General features: G+C 41.9%; 1 protein-coding gene across 5 annotated transcripts in view; it reads left to right on the top strand.

Moving 5' to 3' along the window:
- ITPR1 (inositol 1,4,5-trisphosphate receptor type 1) overlaps nt 1-22,387 on the top strand; it is a gene marked incomplete at both ends in the record, with an annotated part of 307,403 nt that overhangs the window by 101,129 nt on the left and 183,887 nt on the right. For 3 of the 5 annotated variants that reach the window (XM_079713010.1, XM_079713009.1, XM_079713007.1), the window contains 8 exons: nt 3,910-3,996; nt 5,979-6,137; nt 8,315-8,413; nt 9,556-9,639; nt 9,737-9,883; nt 13,962-14,057; nt 15,952-15,996; nt 19,574-19,728. In XM_079713010.1, the coding sequence (XP_079569136.1) occupies nt 3,910-3,996; nt 5,979-6,137; nt 8,315-8,413; nt 9,556-9,639; nt 9,737-9,883; nt 13,962-14,057; nt 15,952-15,996; nt 19,574-19,728 (872 nt within the window). The remainder of the gene's footprint in view (nt 1-3,909; nt 3,997-5,978; nt 6,138-8,314; nt 8,414-9,555; nt 9,640-9,736; nt 9,884-13,961; nt 14,058-15,951; nt 15,997-19,573; nt 19,729-22,387) is intronic. The other 2 variants (XM_079713011.1, XM_079713008.1) reach the window with 1 other exon arrangement.

The raw sequence follows: 22,387 nt of genomic DNA, 5'->3' as shown, positions 1-22,387 counted from the left end.
GGTTTGTGCCCCGGTCCGGGAGGATCCCACATGCCGCGGAGCGGCTGGGCTCATGAGCCATGGCCACTGAGCCTGCGCATCCAGAGCCTGTGCTCCGCAACGGTTGAGGCCACAGCAGTGAGAGGCCCACGTACCGCAAAAAAGGAAGAAAAAAAAAAGACCTCTAAACCTTAATCCTGAAAGATAATCTTGGTATGTGCCCCAGTCTCCCATCTCCTATTTTATTCCTTTATCTCTCTATTTTAAAATATTAATGGGGGCATGCCATCTCACTTTCTTCCTTTTTTTTTTTTCTTTTTGGCAGTGCCAAAAAAAAATCTTGGTTCCCTGGCCAGGGATTGAACCCATGCCCCTTGCATTGGAAGCATGGAGTCTTAACCACTGGGCTGCCAGGGAAGTCCCTCACTTCTCTTTCTTTCATCTGCTTTTTTTCCCACTTAATATGTCATAAATAAATAGGTAGCTCTGTATTTTTAATGGCTACTTGATTACTCCATGATATAGCAGTATTGTAATTTTAGACAGCCAATCCCTATGGGGGGAGGAGGTATTCAGGATTCTGACAGTTTTTGTCATTCCCCCCCAAAATAAATGATGGTTATGGCCTTGTGCACATGCCAGATTATCTTCTTAGAGAAACTCCTAGAAATGGGATTGCTAAATCAAAATTATGCCCGTTGAAAAACCTTTTGGTAGATATTGCTGCATTATTCTTTAGAAAGGTTATACAAATTCACTGTCTTACAGTGTGGGCTCCTCTTTAGAATATACTTGAGGGATTTAATAGACCAGATCTAATTTTTTCAAAGGTGAAAGCAGCCTTGATCAGTGGGCCCAGATATTGTCTGTACTGTACTTCCTTTTTTAAAATTTTATTTTTTAAAATTAATTTTTATTGGAGTATAGTTGATTTAAAATGTTGTGTTAGTTTTACTTCCTTTTTTATCAACCTTTTGAACTAAAAATCATGATGGATTTTTTTTCTGAAAGCCAAATTATATGTCAGTTATATCAGTAAAACTGGGGGAAGGGAACAAATTTGGTTTTGTGGAGGAGTTATCTAAAGACTGATTTGTGAACTCGAACACATATATAGTATTTGTACACTTAGTAAAAGGTGAAGTGAGTGGGAGAGTTTTCTCCTTAAAGAGTGCTTATAGGAAAAGTGAATTCTTAGAATGCTGTAAGCTTAATGCATGGAATGTTTGTTTAGTATATGTAGGCTTGGTCATCATTAAACCTTTTAATGGAGTTTTCAGATGTGATATTTGATATTCTTAGATATTTATTCTCCATTTGTGTATTTTCTGTCCTAGTTTTATCTTTTGTATGTTTGTACACGAATGACCTTTAATCTTTAGAGCTGTTGGTGTTTAATTAGTCTTAAATATGAAATATGTGTCTTCTTGGTGACTAATCCGACATTTCCTTTTAGATATGCCAGTGACCACTGGATTACCACTTGTGTACTTAGTCTGAGCGTAGGTAGGAACTTAATATTTTAGATTAATATTTCCTAGATTGAAGCCACTGGAAATTCTTGAGAGTAAGAGGAATATTCATGAGAATTTTCCCTCTTAAACAGGAGCCCTTATATCATTTAAGTTCAAGACACAGTACTTTATAATTTTCTCAAGGTGAATCCTTTTGGTGTGGTGTTTCGAGCAGAGAAAATTTGTATTTGTTTGTTGGGAAATGTTGTTTTATTTTACTGAATTCCTTGATTTTCCCCCCCTTTGACATTTTTTTGCTTTCTCAACTTTCCTGTCCTTATTAGCTGAGGACTGCTTAGCAGAAAGAATAAATGGCTCTCTGCAAAGTACAAACCTGTCTTCCAAGTGGATTCAGTCCCGTGTTTTGTTTTTTTTTTAAACTACCTGCAGAACCTGTGGGTACTGTAGAGCTCTTTGGATAGGGTACAGCTCAGGCATGAAAATAGGGAGAACGGAGGTGGGAGGAAGGGATGGGGAGGTGTTTATGGAGGGGAAGAGAGGGTGGGGGAGAGCCATGCCTAGGGCGGTTTGGATGCCAAGGATGGCCATGGTGTCTGCGCTGGTATTATTTCTGGATGTGTCTTGAACCCAGTGGATATTACCTTTTTGTAACTGAGAATAGCTGACTGGTAACTAATTCCGAAAGAGAAAGAGGGATGCCTCTGAATAGACCATTGTTTTAAAGGGTTGAGACACATGCTACAGACTTGCAGTCATCCACACAAACGTAGGCAAATCCTTACCCTCCTATAAATGTGGTTTCTTTTTGGTTTAGGATTGCTTCCAACAGCTTATTTTTCTCAAAAGATGTTCCTTCCTAAAAATAACTATACTCCAGGTAGAGGTGGAGCGAATGCTGAATTTGAAGGAAACAAAGATTCTTCGCCCACCCGCCTTAGTTCACCTTTTGAAGTTTTCATTAGAACATTTCTTAGTTACAGAAACTTGTGTATAACAATGGTTAAAATTTATTGAATGCCTTTTTTGTGTCTGGTATGCATTTTCTGTAATCTCTATGATTAGGGAGAAAAAAGGCTTGTATTGTCCTCATTTTGTGGATGAGAATGCTGAGTGAGGCTTGGTGAGATTAAACGACTTGGCCAAGATGATAAAGCTGGTCTGTGGTGGAACCAAGACCAAGTCCAGAAGGGTTGTGTGGAAATGTGGATGTGTTCCCTGGGAAAGAAGCCCATTAACCCACTGGCATCTGGTAGCATCTTGCCTCAAGGCAAGGGGAGACTCTACGAAGAGAACATTGGAAACGATTTTGAAGTACATCATTGGTCATCATCATGCTTCTGTCACCCATCAGATTAGATGCCGTATTTCTTCCATTATTTTTCTTTTGTTTTACTTAGTCTGGGTTTGGGAATCAGAGATTGGAACGGCAGTTTACTTGCCTAGGATGAAACTAGTTCCCCTTGAGTGTGGTTATAATATGCTAACAGACTTGCAGAGCTACACAGGTGAACAAAGGAAAAATGGCTCTGCGGGTTGGTGGCCTTGGCAAACTGTTATGGGAACCCTCTATTTGGTTTTACCATGTTCCCTGGCCTGCCAGAGCTGCACTAGTAATATCTCCAGCCTCATTTGTGAATGTGTAAATCTGGAGTTAACCCAAATGTGGGTTTGAGGATTATCTCTTACTTACTTAGTAGATGTGTAATTTTTTTAAAAAATGACATTATTAAGCAAAATTTCAAATATACACAGTAGTAGAGAAAATAGTACTCCTTTTGTACCCATTCAAGTAGCTGTGCAGTGTCGATCAAACTTTTTCATCTCTCTGAGTCTGTTTCTTCTTTATTAAATTGGGATAATGATCTTCTCCTCAGGGAACTACTGTGAAAATTAAATAAATTATAATTGGTATGTAACAATAATAGCTAACACTCCATGAATGCCGCAGTGATGAGATACCGTGCTGTGTGATTCCTGTGAGGTGAAGGTACTATTTTTATTTTCATTTTACAAAAGAGGAAACTGAGGCTTGCAAAGATGTTAAATAACACATTCCAGGTCACAAAACCAGTATTTAAATCCTGTTTTATTTTAGTCCAAAGCTATAAAGAAGACCTGTACAAATTATAAAAGGGCTATGCAAATTCCCTTCCAACCCTACCCTATTTTCTTTAAAAATACATAAGCTTGTGACTTAGTCTTACCCTAACCAGATGTCCATGAATTCCTTAAAAAATGAATACATTTTTGAAAAGCCAAGAAGGCCAGCAAACAAGGCATAGTGGGTTGGATTCTTGAATCCCTTGCTCATTGCTCTTAGCCTCAGGGTGTACTTAGGTATTTGCTTATTTCTGTGGTTCTTGTATGAACTGGCTATATTGCTTTTGCCTTGCGGCAGAGAAATATATAACCCCTTGTTGCCTCTTTGTGACCCATCTTCCTCCTCTATGTACAGCATGCTGCAGACTTGGAAAAGAAGCAGAATGAGACAGAAAACAGGAAATTGCTGGGGACCGTGATCCAGTATGGCAACGTGATCCAGGTGGGTCAAAGCCGCTGTTCTGTCGTGGAGCTGAACCTTCACAAAGAGTGAAACGAAAAACAAGCACATGAAACCCGTTTGGACAGATAGGACTCCGTGGAGACAGCCAGTTTATTGCACAAGGTCTAGCATTTCTTGTGATGTGGGCTGGACTCTTGGGCTTTTAATTGGTTCTTTCTCAGTGCAAGAGTCCACTTCTCTCCTCTGTCCTGTTAATTTAAAATCTGTCCACATTTTTTAGATGGGAGGCTCCCTATCTGAAGAGGAGCCTGGCTGTTGCGCTTTGGCCTAACTTGCATTGCTTGAAAGTTCTTCATATGTGGTAAAAATTGGTTCAAGAGCTGGTCGTCAGAAGTAATAAGAACAATTCTGTACCTTCAGGTAGAATATTTGATGATAGGTCTCATGTCTTACCTCACAGGTTGTGAGGTTTACTTGTTTATATCTGGTACCTTCAAATTTGACAGGATAAAACACAATTTAAGAAACAGCTACAACAGGTTTTGCTAAAAAAAAATCCACCTAGGTCTATCCTTGCAGAAAACTGTATGAAGAAGTCCAGGGCCAAATGTGGCTTTTTTTTTTTTTTTAACCATTTCTAAAAATTTAAGTATAGTTAACTTACGTTATGTTAGTTTCAGGTATATAGCAAAGTGGTTCAGTTATACATATGTGCATATATCTATTCTTTTCCAGATTTTTTGTATTATAGGTTATTACAAGATATTGAATATAGTTCCCTGTGCTATACCGTAGGTCCTTGTTGTTTATTTTTTATATAGAATAGTGTGTATATGTTAATCCCAAACTCCTAATTTATCTCTCTTTACTAATACTAATATTAACTTTACAAATGACAAAGGAGTTCCTTCCCACTTTTTTTCCTGTTAGGTGTTGGGCAAGAATTCTTGCCATGCCTCACCTGGCTCACTAGCAGAATGGGAATAATAATGGTATCTGCGGCCTAGGATGATTGAGAGGTACCTGTCACAGAGTATGCTGTGAATACTTATTACCTAATATTTCTTATTTTCCCAGCCTAGATCTTGAGGATCACCTGTAGGTAATGCCAGGCTATAAACCAGCTAAGTCCAGCACTTGGAGAGGTGCATGGGGGATCACGGGCTACTCAGCAGAGTACCACGGAAGCTTGGAAAGGCATTGCCTTATGTGTCATGGCCAGGGGATGTCAGGGGCTCACACATCAGACAAGAAGATTTGTGGGCCTCCTAGGAGTGTTCTAGAAACTGTATCTGTTAACCTGAAAAGGGAGATACTGGCAGTTGGAAGTGGTGTCCCATGCTAGTCTTATCATTCCTCCAGGGATTGGACGGTCTTTCATATTCCCTTCCATCTTCACTTACAGCCTGTTGAGTTGGGAAGCCTTGGTCAGCTCTTCCTGGTCTAGACTTACTATGAGACGTTTCGCATCTAGATCTTCCGTCTTTCCATGCCCTTCATGTAACCGTTACACAAGAATTAAGAATAGAGTGCTTAGAAATTCAAGGTGGAAATCCATAGCAGCCATGTTTTTTCCAAATGAATTGACAGTCCCCTAATGGGGTCACTTATTAAATTGAACTGCTTCTCTTGTTCAAAAGTGCCCTTCCTTAGCTCCACCTTCATGTCAGGGCATATTCAGGCTGCAGTTCTTTAGTCCCTTTACCTGGGGTTAGACCCCTTGCTGCTAACCAGTGGCAGAGTGCTGTTCCTAGCTAATGGTGCGCTTGACCTGAGCGACATCCATCTTGTCCAGGGCTGTGTTGGGGGTAAAAAATGTCTTCTCCTCTTCCTTCTACTTCTCCCTTTGGTGTTCCTTCTTTTCTAATCATTCCCTGCCTTAGCCACTTCTGTGGTCCTCTAACTTCACAGGTGGCTCAGTGGTGGGAGGAGTGTTTGATACATATCTTATATGACAGAGAGAGAAATGGAGAGGTTCGGAGATGTGCTGACACTCACCTTATCCTCTTGGTGGTTTTCAGCTCTTGCATTTGAAAAGTAATAAATACCTAACAGTGAATAAGAGGCTTCCAGCTCTGCTGGAGAAGAATGCCATGAGAGTAACGTTGGACGAGGCTGGCAACGAAGGGTCCTGGTTTTACATTCAGCCGTTCTACAAGCTGCGATCCATCGGAGACAGTGTAAGTGCACATGCCCAGCCCAGGGCGTGCTCCGTGCCAGGCCTCCAACCATAACCGTACACTAGAGTCAACTAAGAGAAATTTAAAGTTGGAGCCAGAAGCTTATCCTGTATGAGGAGAAGGAAATCACTATGGAAACCAGTGTTTGGGAAACAGGGAAATTTGGAGAGTAATGTGACCTAAATACAGTAGCTCTGTTTTTTTCCTACTGGGCTTCTGAAAAAAATCATGTGAGCAGCCCATTACTTGAGTAACTTTACCACAAAAGCAGCTATCCTGTATGAGCGTCCCTGGGGAGCGTCCCTGTCCTTCTAGATCAGTAGTGGAAAAGAAATGCTTCTCTATTGTAGAAATCAAGTTAGGACAGAAAGATGGAAAAGAAGTAGATAGATCAGGGAAGGAGGGTGGATTTTAGGATTATCCTCACTTCCTCTTTGTTGATAACTCTGCAGGCTCTTGCTTCCATTTCAGTGACTGTGGTTGGTCCCGAGCTGGCTCCTCTCCTGAGGGGTCATTAAGTTATAAAGCCCCAGAAATCCTTTCCAGGGTGACTTAGAACAGTTCTGATACTTATTAGCTACCTTAGTAAGTCATTATGTGGGCATATACTTAACAGTGACTATGTTTAAATGCTATCAGCTATATCTCGAACCTCGTTAAGATTCTGAAATAGTTGTTTTCTACCAAAAAGAAATAGGTATTGAAACAGTGCGAACTCTTGTCAAAAAGCTTAACTTGCCTTCACCTGAAACTGGGTTTTCCCATTTTTTAATATTGAAGTATACAAGCTTTGGGTCATTTAAATATGTTTTAGTTTATATGTTTGTGTGCATATTAAAGTCTATACAATACACCTGAAGCATCTAGTACCTGAGCAGTCCCCTCACAGCTGGTGTACAGTGCATAGTGATCATCAACTGAGTATAGAAGAACGAGTCCAGTAAAGCTTAGGTTTCACCTAAAGGGTTGGGTTTTTTTGACATATTTAATTTGCATATATTTTGAGTTAGAGAAAATTTAGTTGTATGTGTTCCCCAAATGTATCAAACTGAGAATAGGTGTGTTTTACATCTTAGGAAACCATCCTTTCTATTCTTCTTCCTTCCACTCCCATAATAAAAGACAAGGGTGCTTTGCTCTGAACTTCATTTTTAGCAAGTCCTTTGCTTTCCGGTCCTTGAAGCTTAGCTGTTTAGCTGTGCCTTAGTTGAGAAAGTAAGATGGACTTGAATACCTGTAGAATACTGTCTTTCAAAGGACAGGTATCCATCTACTCATGGGCCAAGAGATCAATTTAGTAGCTTGTGAGTCTCATTTTAGAAAGTGGAATAGAATAGGCAGAATCAAGCTGTGTTAAACATAATGGGGATAAGATTGTTTGGGGGGGTTGACCTTTTTTTTAGATAAATAGAGATCTCTATATCTTTCTATATATACATGCATATATGTATGTACACATACATACATATACACATATAGCCACATAAGTCTGTATGACTGAGTCATAATAGAAAATGTATTTCTTACTACGACTTTTCAAAAAAGTGTAAAAGTCATTGCTTTAGAAATATAAATTTATAGCTTTATTCTTTCAAAGATAAAGACTTACTTCAGGCAATAATCTGCTTCTACTCCTAAAATTTAGTTAGAGCTTATTTGTACAAGTGCCTTAACTGAAGCTAATGAAGATATGATTTTTTTCTTCCTGCTCTGGACTGACTTTGAGATCGCCTTTGGATAATCATTGACAATTGTGGACAAAAATTTACCCTTAGGCTTGTGAATATCACCCCTTCCTGGTCAGGGTCAGGCTTTGGGGTTTTAAAATCTTTTTTAAATTTTTTATTTTTTTGAAATTCCATTCTTTATATATTTGAAAATTTTTATGTTATATTGGAGTATAGTTGATTAACAATGATGTGTTAGCTACAGGTGTATAACAAAGTGATTTGGTTATACCCATACAAGTATCCATTCTTTTTCAAATACTTTTCCTGTTTAGGTAATGATAGAATACTGAGCTGAGTTAATTGTGCATTTGTGCTGTATCATTCTAGTTGCTAGAAGCTGGGCCTTCTTCTATGCAGGCTCTTACAGCTCCTGCCAGAACTAGCCACTGGTCAGTCTGCAGTCCTGACCTGTTTTGTGAAACGCTCTATTGGTCCTTTCCTTTCCAGGTGGTCATAGGTGACAAGGTTGTTCTGAACCCCGTGAATGCTGGCCAGCCCTTACATGCCAGCAGTCATCAGCTGGTGGATAACCCAGGCTGCAACGAGGTAAGGGAAATCAAGTTGTGGCTTGTGGGCAGTCATATGCTGCAGGAGCAAACCTTCCTGGGGCCAGAGCATGTGCGTGCTCACAGCGACTTGAGTAGTGACTCGGAGCAGTGTACCCATTCTGCAGGTGAACAAACTGAGAGCCAGGCCTGCCACATGAGGTTATATAAGCCTGTTCATTGGGTGGGGGCTGATAGTCACCTGAGGGCTCAGTTTGCTAAGCTTTGTATCCCTGGGGGATTATTTTCTAATTTCTTTAACAAGAGAAGGGTCCCCTTTACCAAGTGTTTTTGGCCAGAGGGGTACCCTTTTCTAATTGGTCTCCCTAAAGAGTGTGTCTTTTGCTAATTCATAAGAAGGGGACACTGCCAGCCATTGGCAGCCCTGTGAGAGTGATATCTTACTTTTGGCAGTACATCTACTTAACTTAATTGGCAATTATAGGACACAAGGGCAATAACTTGACTGTGACATAAATGTTTGCCTAATGTTTGTTTGGAGGACACAAGCTCTGGAAACAGACAGATATGGATTCAAATCCTGAATCTGCCCTTCCCTACCTCTGTGACTGTAGGTTCATTACCCAGTCTCCCTGGGCATCAGTTTTCCTACCTCTGAAATGGGCATGATGGTTATTGCTATTTTTTAGGGTGTTGCTGAGGATAAAATATATTAGTGAAGGTTAGCCCAGTGCTTGGCATATATTTCATGTACAAACAATGGCTGTATCATTAACATTTTAGAATGTATACATTGGACTTTTTTTTTTTTTTTTTTGCCTTTGTAGCTCATCTCATTTTATACATACTTGTTTTCACTGGGCCTTTACTTTTTGGCTATAGTACAAGAGACTTGGGGAAAAAAAAAAGAAGAAGAAGATATCATTCCAGGAGGACAGGAAGCTTGGTTCTGTTAGCCAGAGTTGCAGCATACATACTGACTGGTACAAATGAACCATTTATTACCGAAGACTTCTATCAGGCCAATTGAATTTGCAAGTTCTATGATCTTAATGGTGTCAGTCTTTAGGCTTGGAGGGCGGAAGAACAGCCTTGCTTCTTGGGCAGAAATAAGGCATTTGGGCACAGGAAACCACAGTTGTTGAGGGGTATGTGAAAAAATAACTCTAATTTGTTTTCTAGGTCAATTCCGTCAACTGCAATACAAGCTGGAAAATAGTCCTTTTCATGAAATGGAGTGATAACAAAGATGACATATTAAAGGGGGTAAGTTTGATACGTTACAGGCTGGGCAGCCCTTGGGTCCTCTTTGGTTCTCTTTTTAAATGCATTTTCCTTAATTCCTCCGTGTGTTGACTTTTAGGGTGACGTGGTGAGGCTGTTCCATGCCGAGCAGGAGAAGTTTCTCACCTGTGACGAACACAGGAAGAAGCAGCATGTCTTCCTGAGAACTACCGGCCGGCAGTCAGCCACATCTGCCACTAGTTCAAAAGCCCTGTGGGAGGTGGAGGTAAGGGATGGGGTGGGGCAGGCAGGGAGAAAGGATTCATGGATTTATAGGAATAAGTCACATCCAGGTACTTAAGCCCACCTTGTTCCAAAAACAGTGGATGACTTGGGATGACTTAGAGAAACAAACACATCATGCCATATCAGAAGGATGCCAGATGTTCCTGTGGAGGAAAATAATAGCTACCTTGGAAGCCAACTCCCAACTGAAGTTAGAAATTTCTTTCTCTGGATCATCTGATCATCTCTTCCTTCTGTTTTTTTTTTCTTTCCCTAGCTCAGTTATCTATCACAGCAACATGTAATCAAGTGCCTAACCCATCACCATTTGTAGGTGACTGCACATTGGTGATAGGATGGAAGGATACTGGATGGTGAAGTATCTACACCTCCAGAGCACAAAGAGGCACATTCCCTGTCCTCTGGTGGTGTAGATGAGGGAGGGCAAGGGATTAAGGTAGACTTCCTGAAGGAACTAGCATCTGAGCTGGTGCTGACGGGATGACCTATATTTCAGAAGGAAGGGATGAATGGAGTAAGTCACTTCATATAAGATACTAACGTGGAATTGGAAATGGGAGGCAACCTTGGGTTAGAACTCAGTAACCTCATTTGATGAACAGGAGAGGATAGTCATGCGAAATAAGACAGAAACTGTTTTAGGAGACCAGATCCTGAAGGGCAATATATCCAGGCTGTAGGGACTTGGGACTTAATTCATAAACTAAAAAAGTATTAGAAATGTCAGAACCCTACAGAAGTCACTGTGACTGACTTTAGAACCTTAAAAGCAAGTACCGTGTCTTCTTCACTCACAACCTGATAGAAATGAATTAAACATGTCAACCTTTTGGGGAGAGTTTGTGCCGTATGGACTGACTTAACCCAGAAGTCCACTGTAGAACATCTTCTATATTTTATCGTCTGAGAAGCAACAGCTATTTAATTTTTATTCCCCCCAAAACTGTTCCCTGCCAATTTTCCCTCTGAATACTCTAGGGAAACACTGTACGTCTTCCTTTTTTATTTTCTTCTTGAGGATTTTAGAAACTTAAGTGCCCCTTCCAAATAAAAGAAGGAAGACAACACCATGTGTTTTATATTTCTGGTCATGATTTAGGGTTTTCATTATACATCTTCACCTCATTGCCAATCAGTTTTACATATCGTCATAACTTTTTACACGTGATGTAAGAACCTTACGATAGTATACAGTTGAATCTTGAACAACATGGATGTTAGGGGCACTGACCCTCCACATGGTTAAAAATCCACGTGTAACTAATAGTTAGCCCTCTGTGTTCGTGGTTCCTCTGTATTCGTGGATTCATCCAACCATGTAGCACTGTAGTATTTAATATTGAAAAAAATCCACATGTAAGTGGACCCTTGCAGTTCAAGCTCATGTTATTCAAGGGTCAGCTGCACTTCTGTTTCTCCCTTCCTGTCCTTTGTGGTGATATTCTCTTGCATTTTATTCTATATATGCTATAAACTCCATAGTGCATTTTTATTTTTTTTGCCTTGTCTAAGGAGTCACTTGCATTTAAAAACATGGAAAAATGAGAGGGCAGGAGTCTTTTACCCACATAGTCATCATCTCCAGCTCTTCATTTTTTGGTGCAGATTTGAGTTTTCATCTGGAATCATTTTCCTTCAGCCTAAAGAACTCCCTTATCATTTCTGTAGTGCAGGTCTGCCACTGGCCAGTTCTCTCAGCCCTCATTTGAAGACAAGAAAACAGCTTTATATTTGTCCGTGAATATCTTTATTTCACCTTCATTTGAAAAGATCAGTTTATTTTTCGTTTTTGAAAATAACAGCTTCATTGAGATACAATTCATATGTCACACAGTTCAGAACTGTACAGTGTGTAGTTCTCCATGGTTTTTAGTTGACCCAAAAGAATCCCTGAGCCGCAGCAGTCACAGCTCATTTTTCTTCAGATTTGCCCCTCCCCACCTCTGGTAACTGGTCCACTTTCTATCTCTATAGATTTGCCCAGGTTGAACATTTCATGTAAATGGTATCCTACAACATGTGGTCCTTTGTACCTGACTTCTCTTACCTAGCATAAAGTTTTCAAAGTTTATCCATGTTGCCATGCATAGCTGTATTTCATTTCTTTTTATTGTCAAATAATATTCCACTGTATGGATATACCATATTTTATTTACTATTCACGGGCATTTGGATTGTTTCTGCTTTTTGGCTGTTGTGAATAATGCTGCTGTGAACATTCATGCACAAGTTTCTGTGAGCAGTTTCAGTTCTCTCAGGAGTGGAATTGTGGGTCATATGGTTACTTTGTTTAACCTTTTGAGGAAATGCCAGACTGTCTTGAAGGCACTATTGTATGTTCCCACCTGCAGTGTATTAAAGGTTCTGATTTCTCCATATGGCCTTCCTTCATGAAGGATATTTTTGTTGAATGTAGAATTTTACGTAGACAGTTTTTTTCTTTTTGTACTTGAAGGCATTCATCCATTGTTGTCTTGCATGCATTATTTTCTGATGTGAATTCAGTGGTTTTCTTTTCTTTTGTTCCCTGCATATAGTGTCTCTTTTTTTCCCTAGCTACTGTAAAATTTTTTCTTTTTATTTCTGGTTTACATTAACCTAATTATGATGTGTCTTGATGCATGTATGAGTGTGTGTATGTGTATTTATCCTACTTTGAAACCACTGAGTTTCTTAAAATGTGTGGGTATGTATCAAAATGGGAAAATTTGGGGGTCACTATTACATATTTCTCTAGCCTCCACCTACCCACATGGACATACTGGGTCATTCGATATTGTCTGACAGGTTGCATTTTCCTGATTCTTGCCTGTCCGCTGCTTTATGACAATATGTGGAATGTTGTGATGCTCCTTTGTTGACTATCTGGGTCTGTTGCCTTCCTTTAAAGAGTATTGAATTTTGTTTTGCCAGACAAAGAAAGTTACTTGTAGATCACTTTGATCCTTTGGAGGTTTGTTTTAAAGCTTCATTAGGTCAAGTGTACTGTAGCATTTTTTTAGGGCTAGACTAGCCCTGCTACTAAGGTGTGAGCCTTTGGACGTCGGTACTGAATGCCCCAGGTGTTCAACCGGCCTCTCCTCTGGCTTGTTAGAATCAGAACACCTTCTAGTCCTGTGTGAACTCCTGGCTTGCTGAGCTTACGACTACCCTCTCGTTTTTTATTTGGCCTTGTGGGGTCTCGCCTTACACATAGGCAGCTTGGTATTTAGCCAAAGACTAAAGGAGGCCCCTGTGCAGATTTCTGGAACTTTTCTTCTGGGGAGCTCTGTATTCTGCCCTGACAGATTCCAGTCACCTCAGCCTCCTTAAGTTCTGACATATCTCCTCACCTCAGTGAGACTGGTCTCCTCTGCTTGAATACTTCTTCTCGATGCCACTGTCCAGAAGGGGGACCTCCCCACAGAAAGCTGGAGCAGTCGTGGAGATCACCTTATTTCCCTGTCTTCAGAGATCACAGTTGTGCACTCCCTGCCATCCAACATCGGAACCCAGTTGTTTTGTATATCTTACTCAGTTTTCTCGTCGTCTATGGCGTGTTCATGTATTGTGTGAGGTGTCTATTTATGGCAGCAACTCCAGTGCCAGTTATTCCATCATGAGCAGAAGCTACAGTTACATTTATTTGTATGCTGAATTGGCCCCGGCACTGTGAGTGTCCAGTTTCAAAGCACAGGCGTGTGGGTGTATTATAGTGCATGAGTGCATGGATAAATTGCTGTTACAGTTTTCCATGAGATTCTTTTTGTTTGTTTGTTTCACCTTTTGTGGATGAAGTCCAGGATCTTAACTTCTTCCCTATGATTAAGGCAAATAATCCGAAAACCACTGAACTTTGTCTTACAACCGTTTCATGTTAATTAGGGGACTCTTTTTTCTTTGGAGAAACATTGCTTAACAATACATATGATACTTGTTACGGGTTTGTTGGAAGATGATTTTTTTCAGCTTAAATACGGCTCCTGCACTATGACTTCTGGGTGGTGTCTCAGATTCGGTGCTGCCCTTATTTGGATGGACATTTCTTCCACTCCTGGTGATCATGTCTCCTCTTGCAGGTGGTCCAGCATGACCCGTGTCGGGGTGGAGCAGGATATTGGAACAGCCTCTTCCGTTTCAAGCATCTTGCTACCGGGCATTACTTAGCAGCAGAGGTAAGTGGCAGCCCCATAGTTTTTCTCTTTCAAGGATGATGCACTGCTCTTTCCTCACTTACCTATAGCCATTGAGTAGTTAGGGGCTGAGGGTAATGCTCAGTTACCTAGCTTTTCCTTCTGCTTTTCTGTTTCCTTCCACCTCATTTCCCTGCTTATAGACAAGAAGACGCAAAAATCGTCAACATATTTTAGTATTTGACAGGGATTCTGATCAAGATGTGGGGAGAAGGTCAGTTAGAAAATAATGGTGTCGTGGGAATGCAAGGTCCATCCTGGTGACTTCATTTAATAATACTGTGTTGTATACATTTGACTCTGAACAACGCGGGTTTGAACTGTGAACGGGTCCAGTTACCTGTGGATATTTTTCAGTAGTAAACACTGCAGTGCTACGCAGTCTGTGGCTGGTTGAATCCGAGAATGCAGAAGAACTGCAGATGGGGAGCCGCAGATTTGGAGGGCCAGCTATAAGTTATACACGTGTTAACTCCCGCATTGTTCAAGGGTCAGCTGTATTTGACAGTGGCTAAGAGAATAGATCTTAAAAAAAATAATGCTAATCAGGGTTTTAGGATTATCTTTCCTTTTTCTTTTTTTTTTTTTTTTTTGCGGTACGCGGGCCTCTCACTGCTGTGGCCTCTCCCATTGCGGAGCACAGGCTCCGGACGCGCAGGCTCAGCGGCCATGGCTCACGGGCCCAGCCGCTTCGCGGCATGTGGATCTTCCCAGACCGGGGCACGAACCCGTGTCCCCTGCATCGGCAGGTGGACTTTCCACCACTGCGCCTCCAGGGAAGCCCATATCTTTCCATTTTGCTCTGGTTTACTACTCTCACCGCATCTTATTTACCGACCCTGATCCTAACATGAATGACCAAGACTTGGCCGCAGTGAAACATGGTATGTAAAGCTGCAAGCATTAAAGCCCATAAAGAATTAGGTAATTTTATAAAGCCTGGTTACTCAGAGCTTTAGTGGAATAGACAGGGTCTTTTACTTACAGGAATGTAAAAAATCAAGGCGATGTATTTTAAATGACCGTGAAGGGTTTTTGAGGAAAGGCAAGACTCAACACTGAAGGATGGGAGGAATTTCCCTTTTAGTTTTGTATTAAATTAAGGAGCCGTGTTACCATGTGACAGATGTTGAGTTTTACTCTGATCTTCTGGAAGATGTACGATGCATATTCATACCAGATTCTAGCCGTACATCAAGGGACACCTCCTGTCGTCTGGTACCACTGGTGAGACTGCTCAGAGAGTTTCAAGGTGATGCCTGGGTGTCAGTGTTGCTTCTGCAGCTGACCCCAAGGAAGGCTGAATCTAAATGTGCCAACCCCCCTGGGATGCCTGACACTTGTATGAACTGATGATTTTGAAATATTGAAGAGCCGAAGATCAAGACTAAGTTGAAATTTAAAATGGAGCCATAGGAAGTTATGGAGCCAGCTAACCAGCTGTGAGAAATGTTGATTACATGGTTTGCCAAAGATCATTGGTGGTTGCATTATCTGTTATGTCCTGGGGTGAATGTAGTTCTTGCTGGAAGCCAGACATTTTTTTATTTCTAACTAGAAATAAGCAGGATTATCAATGACTGGATACTGATCTTTTATTTATTTCAGGCTTTTAACTGTTGCTTTGCTAGTGGATTCTTTGTGTTCCTCTGTCTACATTTGAGAGCCATCTATCGGTGACTGGTAGATTGTTCCATGTGTGTTGTACTCGTGTGACGTGTGTTGTGATTGTGGCATGCTGGTTTCGTGAACAGAGGGAAGGGAGAAGTTCTTAGCTGTCCAAAGATATTCGCAGGCCTTGAAGTCTCCTGCTAGCGGGGCCAAGTCCTTGAGAAAGCAATGGATGTTTTAATTTCCGATGATTCTTTTTCATCAGGTAGACCCTGACTTTGAGGAAGAATGCCTGGAGTTTCAGCCCTCAGTAAGTATGGACAAGAGCCTTCTTGTCTTCGTCTGGTAGGGTGAGGACATGTGATCTGGAACCCCATGTAAGAAACTGCCCCTGTGGTCACTGAGTGCTGGGGAAGGGGAGAGCTTACTCTGCCTTAACAGAGGATCTTGTTCTGTGCTTCCCTTGAGGGCAGTCATATCCCCTTGTGTCCTGGTTGGTCCAAGAGACTGTTGGTCATGAGGCTCTTTCTGTGTGCTTAGTCAAGGGGTCTCCATCTCTAAGTTGCAGAAGTTCACGGTATCTCTTGGAATACTGCTAGGTTGGAGACGGTGATGTTTCCTGTAGAAGCCAGCCTTTTACATGCCAATGTCTCATTGCTGTTGACCTGAAACTATGACTCACTCAGATGTCTTCAAGGAATGAGTATATAAGGTGGACCCTGTCATTTAGAGTGTGGAGGTAGCACATGAGGCATGACCGCTGATTAGACACTCAGTTGTCTAACCATGTGTCCTTTCTGCAAAGTCAGAAATAGACCTTATTATGTGGTTTGGAATTTTAATGCCAGCTGGATCCTTCTTTGGAGGCCATATTGCCAATTAATGCTGATATGGAGGCAATTGGGTTGGGGGTTCAGGTGTCCACAGTTACGGGTTGAAGAGGGAAGTGGTTGTGTTACAGGGAAATGATGGGTGTAAGTCATGCAGTTCTCTTGTGGAGTGCTTCATTCTGGTCTAGGATTAACAAAACACAGACCCAAACAGTTGCTGCTCTGTTTGACGTTGTGTGTCCGTGTGATCATCTTGATGGCAAATATGCTAGGTGGTATTGAGGGTATTATTTTTCGTAAAATTTTGAAAAAATTGGACACTAACATAGGTACATTAATGAAGGGAGTTGGGGTGGAGATAATACAGAATATAATTGTCAATGAAAGTGCTGTGAATTCTGCAGCAGCCATGAACCTTCTAGTTAGGTTTGGGCGGAATGTTAGCTTTGGAAGAAACACAGAGTTCTAGCTGAGGGTGTCCCACCGTTAGTTAGTTGCTGGACTTGCTGGGGGACTAAGGCTCCCCTCAGAGGTGGCTTTGAAGGAGAACCATGGCTTCTTTCAGGGAGAGCTGATGTCCAAGTGAACCTTGAACTCTGTGTGGAACGGGACTGCTCTCTTGGCCTGTTCATGTACGAGGGAAAGACAGGCACGTGCAGTGCAGGGGGAAGGACACAGTGATCAAAAGTAGGGCGGGAGAGAGACAGACTTGGGTTTAAATAGCAGACCCACTGCTTAGGAGCTGTGTGACTCTGGACAGGTTACTTGTCCTCTCTGAGACTGAATTCCCTCATCTGTAGTTGTAGACAATGGGCTGGTTGTAAGGACAAAGTGAGATGTGCAAATGAAGTGCCTAGCCCATAGTAAACGCTTAATAAATGGCATTTTTGTAAGTTGCAAAGGATGATTACCATTTTCACTGCCTTTCCATCCAGCAGTTCCTCTGGGCTGCACAGCAGTTGCACGAAGAAATCGGGCCAGGTCTCTCCATCTTTTTTGACGGGTGAAGAAGCAGAGAGTGGTCCTCACTGGCCACATGCCTCAGGGTCTCTGGGAGCGCAGTCATCTTTCTACTCTTTCGTGCTGCTTCTGCGTGCCAGGGCAGTGCCATGTGCCAGTGGGTCTGGCTGCAGATCTGGGCTGTGTTGCTCTGGCTACTCGGGGTGGCGGCCCTCACATGGAGGAGGGGTGTGAGTGGGAGGGCTCACCCCGCACCCACAGGGCCAGCAGCGCAGCTCCTGCCTCTGGGAGGAAGGTGTCAGCGTTGGGAGGGTCCTGCACCCTTCACCCTCCTCTTGGCTGGGAGACTCGGGAGTGTGGGAGAGGAAGCCTCTCTTTCTGCTCTGCTTATTGGTCGCGTATTTCCTGAGACTGGCACCCAGTGCCTGTGGTTTTGCCTGGGACCCCATTCGGCTTTGTTGCTCTCCTCTTTCTAAATTCAGCAGCCCCCTTGAGCCATGGGCTTGATGCCACAGGGACAGAAAGAACAACCCGAGGCTGGCTCTGTCTGACGGCCTCATGCACATGTGCCTTTCCTCCCACTAGATGGCAAACGCCGACTGCACTCGGGAGGATGAGGGCGCCTTGCTCAGTCACAGTCCAGATGCAGAGGACTCAGTGCAGTTGGCATTTTTCTTCGGATGTGTGGCAGGTCTGAAGTTTAACTGCCAGTCTGTAGCTGAGCCCCGTGTCTCACAGCAGAACCGGGGCAGGGTTTATGTTGAAAGCGGTGTGTGCAGCCCTTTGCAGGTAACAGTGGTTAGAAGAGGGCAGATGCTGTTCAGAGTGCTTTCTGCTGAACTGAGCTCTTGGAGATGTCCTTCCCCCCTCCAGTGGACTCTTACGTTAATGTAGGTGGACTGATGAATGGGGGTTTGTTTAGCCAGAGGCACAGGGTGTGAGAAGGAGGGAGTGTCTGGGGGAGACAGAGGCTTGGGGTGTTAGAAGAATTGTTTGCATTTTCTTTTCTTTCTTCCTTCGCTCCCGCTCTTCCTTCCTTTTTTTTTTTTTTTTTTTTTTTTTTTAATAGACAAAGGCTGGGGCTGCTGATGAACTGCAAAAGCAAGCTGTTGCCTACAGTCCTAGAACTCAGGCCCGGTGGAATGAAATTGTCTTAACGCTCTCTCCTTTGCCTGTTAGATTTGCTTTTCTTTTCTCCATTCCATTTGGAAAGGAAGCAGGTCCTCAGCCTAAGCAAAGCGAGATAGAGACAAGGGAAATGTGATTTTCCTAGGACGTACAGGTGGATATTATCATCTTGCAAGGATGTTAAACATGAAAAAGGATCCCGTATAGAGTCACACGGCGGAGAGCCACCTTGTGAAGCCTGTCAGAGCAGGCGCTGGGCTCAGCATGCTGCTTCCGTCTTCTGAGGCAGATGGCCTTTGGAGACTAGATGTGTTTTTACAGTTTCTCGGGAAAGCTTTCATCCTTGTTCTTCAGCCTTGACTGTCAGAGATTTTCTTCAGTCTCAGCCAAATCCCTCACGTAGCAGGAGGGGCCCCTTTTCCCCTGAATTGTCGTCAGCAATTGATTAATTAGGAACATTTTTTCAGGGCTAGTCTGACTTCTCAAATATTTTTCTTGGCCACACGGAAATAGCTGCTTACAAACACTTGGATTCAGGTTTATTTCATTGCATTGTTTTTTTTCTCCTGGGAAGTAGCTGTATCATATTATTGCGAGACAGTTTCACTGTAGGTTAACACGACCGCCCATAACAAAATCCACAGGCGAAGTTTCTCACAGTGCTTTTCCTCTCTCCCGACCGCTGCACCGGGATGTACCGCCTGTAGCACTCTGCCTGTGGAGAGCTAGTAATGCAACCCCACGTTGCTTAAGCATTTTTATTGCAACACCAGGAGGTAGAGTGTAAACAGTCTTGGTGTGGGTGGCCAACTCTCATCTTTGATGACTGCTCTGAAACTGTGATGCTTCTCCTGCCAACTACTGACGCTCACTATTGTTTCTTCCCTGTTCCTGTGGACTGTGCAGTGATTGTAGTGAGGGAAGGCCGTGGCATGTGCAATCCTTGACTTGATGACTTTTCCTCCTCAGCTGGACTCTGATCAGGATGCCTCCCGAAGCAGGTTGCGAAACGCCCAAGAAAAGATGGTGTACTCCCTGGTCTCTGTGCCCGAAGGCAATGACATCTCCTCCATCTTTGAGCTAGATCCCACCACCCTCCGTGGAGGCGATAGCCTTGTCCCAAGGTATGAGTCCAAAATGGCTTATCTCAAGTGAGTCAGGGTGGTATATGTGGCCTGGCTGGGGTTCTTGGAATCCAAAACATCATAGTCGTTCTTGAAGCTGTTGTACAGGATTTGGTAAAGGATTTGTTCTGGTTGCCCATTGAAATGACATCTGATTTTTCTTTTTTCTTTTTTTTTTTTCCATGGCTTATCAGTTGTAAGTTCTCAGTAGTCAGTGGTTAGCTGAGACGTGCTATGTTTAGGTGAACAAACCAAACGTTAAGCTTAAGTAGCTCAATATTTCTAGTTTCCTTTACTCTCTCCCTCCTTTCCAAATCTGAGAGATCTTCTGGTCAATTGAATAAACAATTGAAAAGAAATTCTAGAAAATGGAACGTTTGAAATTCACTCAATGCATAGTACATTTTATTAAAGGTATTGAGAAATCAGACCAGTCTTCTTGGGTTATTTTATTAAATTTGACTTTTAGTTTTGTTGCCTAAAAAAGCATTTCCATTTACTAGACCGTAAATGGAACAAAAGCTCACTCTTAAAATCAACAGGGACTTCCCCTGGCGGTCCAGTGGTTAAGACTTCACCTTCCAATGCAGGGGGTACAGGACCAGTCCGCGATTGGGGAGCTAAGATCCCACATGCCTCATGGCCAAAAAACCAAAACATAAAACAGAAGCAATATTGTAACAAATTCAATAAAGACTTTAAAAATGGTCCATATTAAAAAAAAAATCTTGAAAAAACAAAAAATCAACAAAAGTGTTAATAGTGGCTAACACTTGTTGAGTGCTGACTCCATGCCGTCTATAATGCTAAATACTCATGTTATATAATTTCACCTTCACCAAAACCCCTGTGAGATAGGTATTATTATTTGACCTTTCCTAGAGGTAAAGAAATGAGGCTCAGAGAATTTAAACAACTTATCACAAGTCAGCGAGCACCGTTGCAGAGCCAGATAGGGCTGTTCTGGCAATTCTGACTCTTGGACACAGCCTTGGGGAGTGGAAGTCTCACGGGCACTGGCAGGTTTTACACAGGGCCCCTCTCTCTGAGGATTCCTTTGTGTTTCATTATCCCTGTATATCATTGCTCTTTACCTGCTCAGCCAGGGCTGGGCTGTGAAAGTGGTAACTGCAGCTTGGGTGCTGTTACAACCGGAGGAGAACACAGAAATGTCTGTGTAACACAAAAGACTATGTTCTTAAATATTGTATTATCAGAAATATTAAAGGAATTGTAAAGAAAGTAATGGAAAGGTTCGTATCCAAGTGTCTAGCATACACTAGACACTTAGGTGCTTAATAAAATTAGACGGCAGAGAAGGGAATGATTAACGTTAACAAAAATGCCAAAACATGAAATTAAAAAAAAAAAAGAATTAGAGGAGAACCTTCTCGTGCTGGATACTCTTCCTGTCCCTCTCAGAGTGATAAACAGAAGGCAGTGTCCACAAGAAGAGAACCTTACAAGGAGGCTGTTCATTGCCATTCAGCACAATGATCGCTGGTTCTTACCCTTTGCTGGGTCATTAACCCCTTCAGAATCTGGGAAAAGCTGGAGACGTTCTCCTATTAAATCCTAAGTATGGGCACAGCTTCGCGTACTCCAAGTTTGTCCTGATGTAGATTGCTTTAAAAAAAAAAAGATATATTGAGATATAATTCATGTATCGTACAGTTCACCTACTGGAAGTGCTCAATTCATTGGTTTTTAGTAGATTAGCAGAGTTGGGCAACTATCAGCACAATCGATTTTAGAACAATTTCATCACCCCAAGAAGGAGCGCCCTACCCATTGGCAGTCGCTCTCATGTCCCCAGGCTCCACCCTCAGCCTTAGGCTAATCTGCATTTTGTCTCTATTGATCTGCCTATTCTGGACATTTCATATAAATGGAATGGCTTTTTGTGACTGGCTTCTTTCACTTAGCATTGTTTTTAAGATTCATCCATTTTGTAGCATGTATTCTTCATTTCATTTTATTCCTGAATAAGATTCCACTGTATGGTTATGTCACATTTTATTTATTCACTTATTAGTTGATGGCCATTTGGGTTATTTGCCTTTTTCTGGCCTTCCTGTGAACATTTGTGTACACATTTTGTGTGGACATATATTTTCATTTCTCATGGGTCTATACCTAAGAGTGGAATTAGTGGGTTATGTGGTAACTGTATGTCTAACATTTGAGGAACTGCCAGTTTTACATTTATAGTTTTATATTCCCACCAGCTGTATATGAGAGTTCTAATTTCTCTCCAATGCTTGTTTATCTGTCTTTTTTATATTTGAGACATCCTAGTAACTGTGCAGTGGTATCTCATTGTAGTTTTGACTTGAATTTCTCTGATAGCCAATGATGATGACCTTCTCATGTGTTTATTGGTCATTTGTATATCATTTGTGGAGACACATCTTTTCAGATCCTTTGCCCATTATTTTTTGGCCACTTAAAAAAAGGGTTATGTGTCTTTATTATTGAGTATTAAATGTTCTTTATTACAAACTCGTTATCAGTTATGATTTGCAAGTATTTTCTCCCATTCTGTAGATTTCTTCACTTTCTTGGTGGTGTCTTGTGAACCATAGAAGTTTTTAATTTTGTTGAAGTCCAGTTTATCTATTTTTGCTTTTGGTTGCTTATGCTTTTGCTTTCTTAAGAA

Source organism: Hyperoodon ampullatus (genome assembly GCF_949752795.1).
Source record: "Hyperoodon ampullatus genome assembly, chromosome: 10".
NCBI lineage: Eukaryota > Metazoa > Chordata > Mammalia > Artiodactyla > Ziphiidae > Hyperoodon > Hyperoodon ampullatus.
Note: the sequence above shows the minus strand (reverse complement) of the source record. Positions and strands in the feature narration are given on the sequence as shown.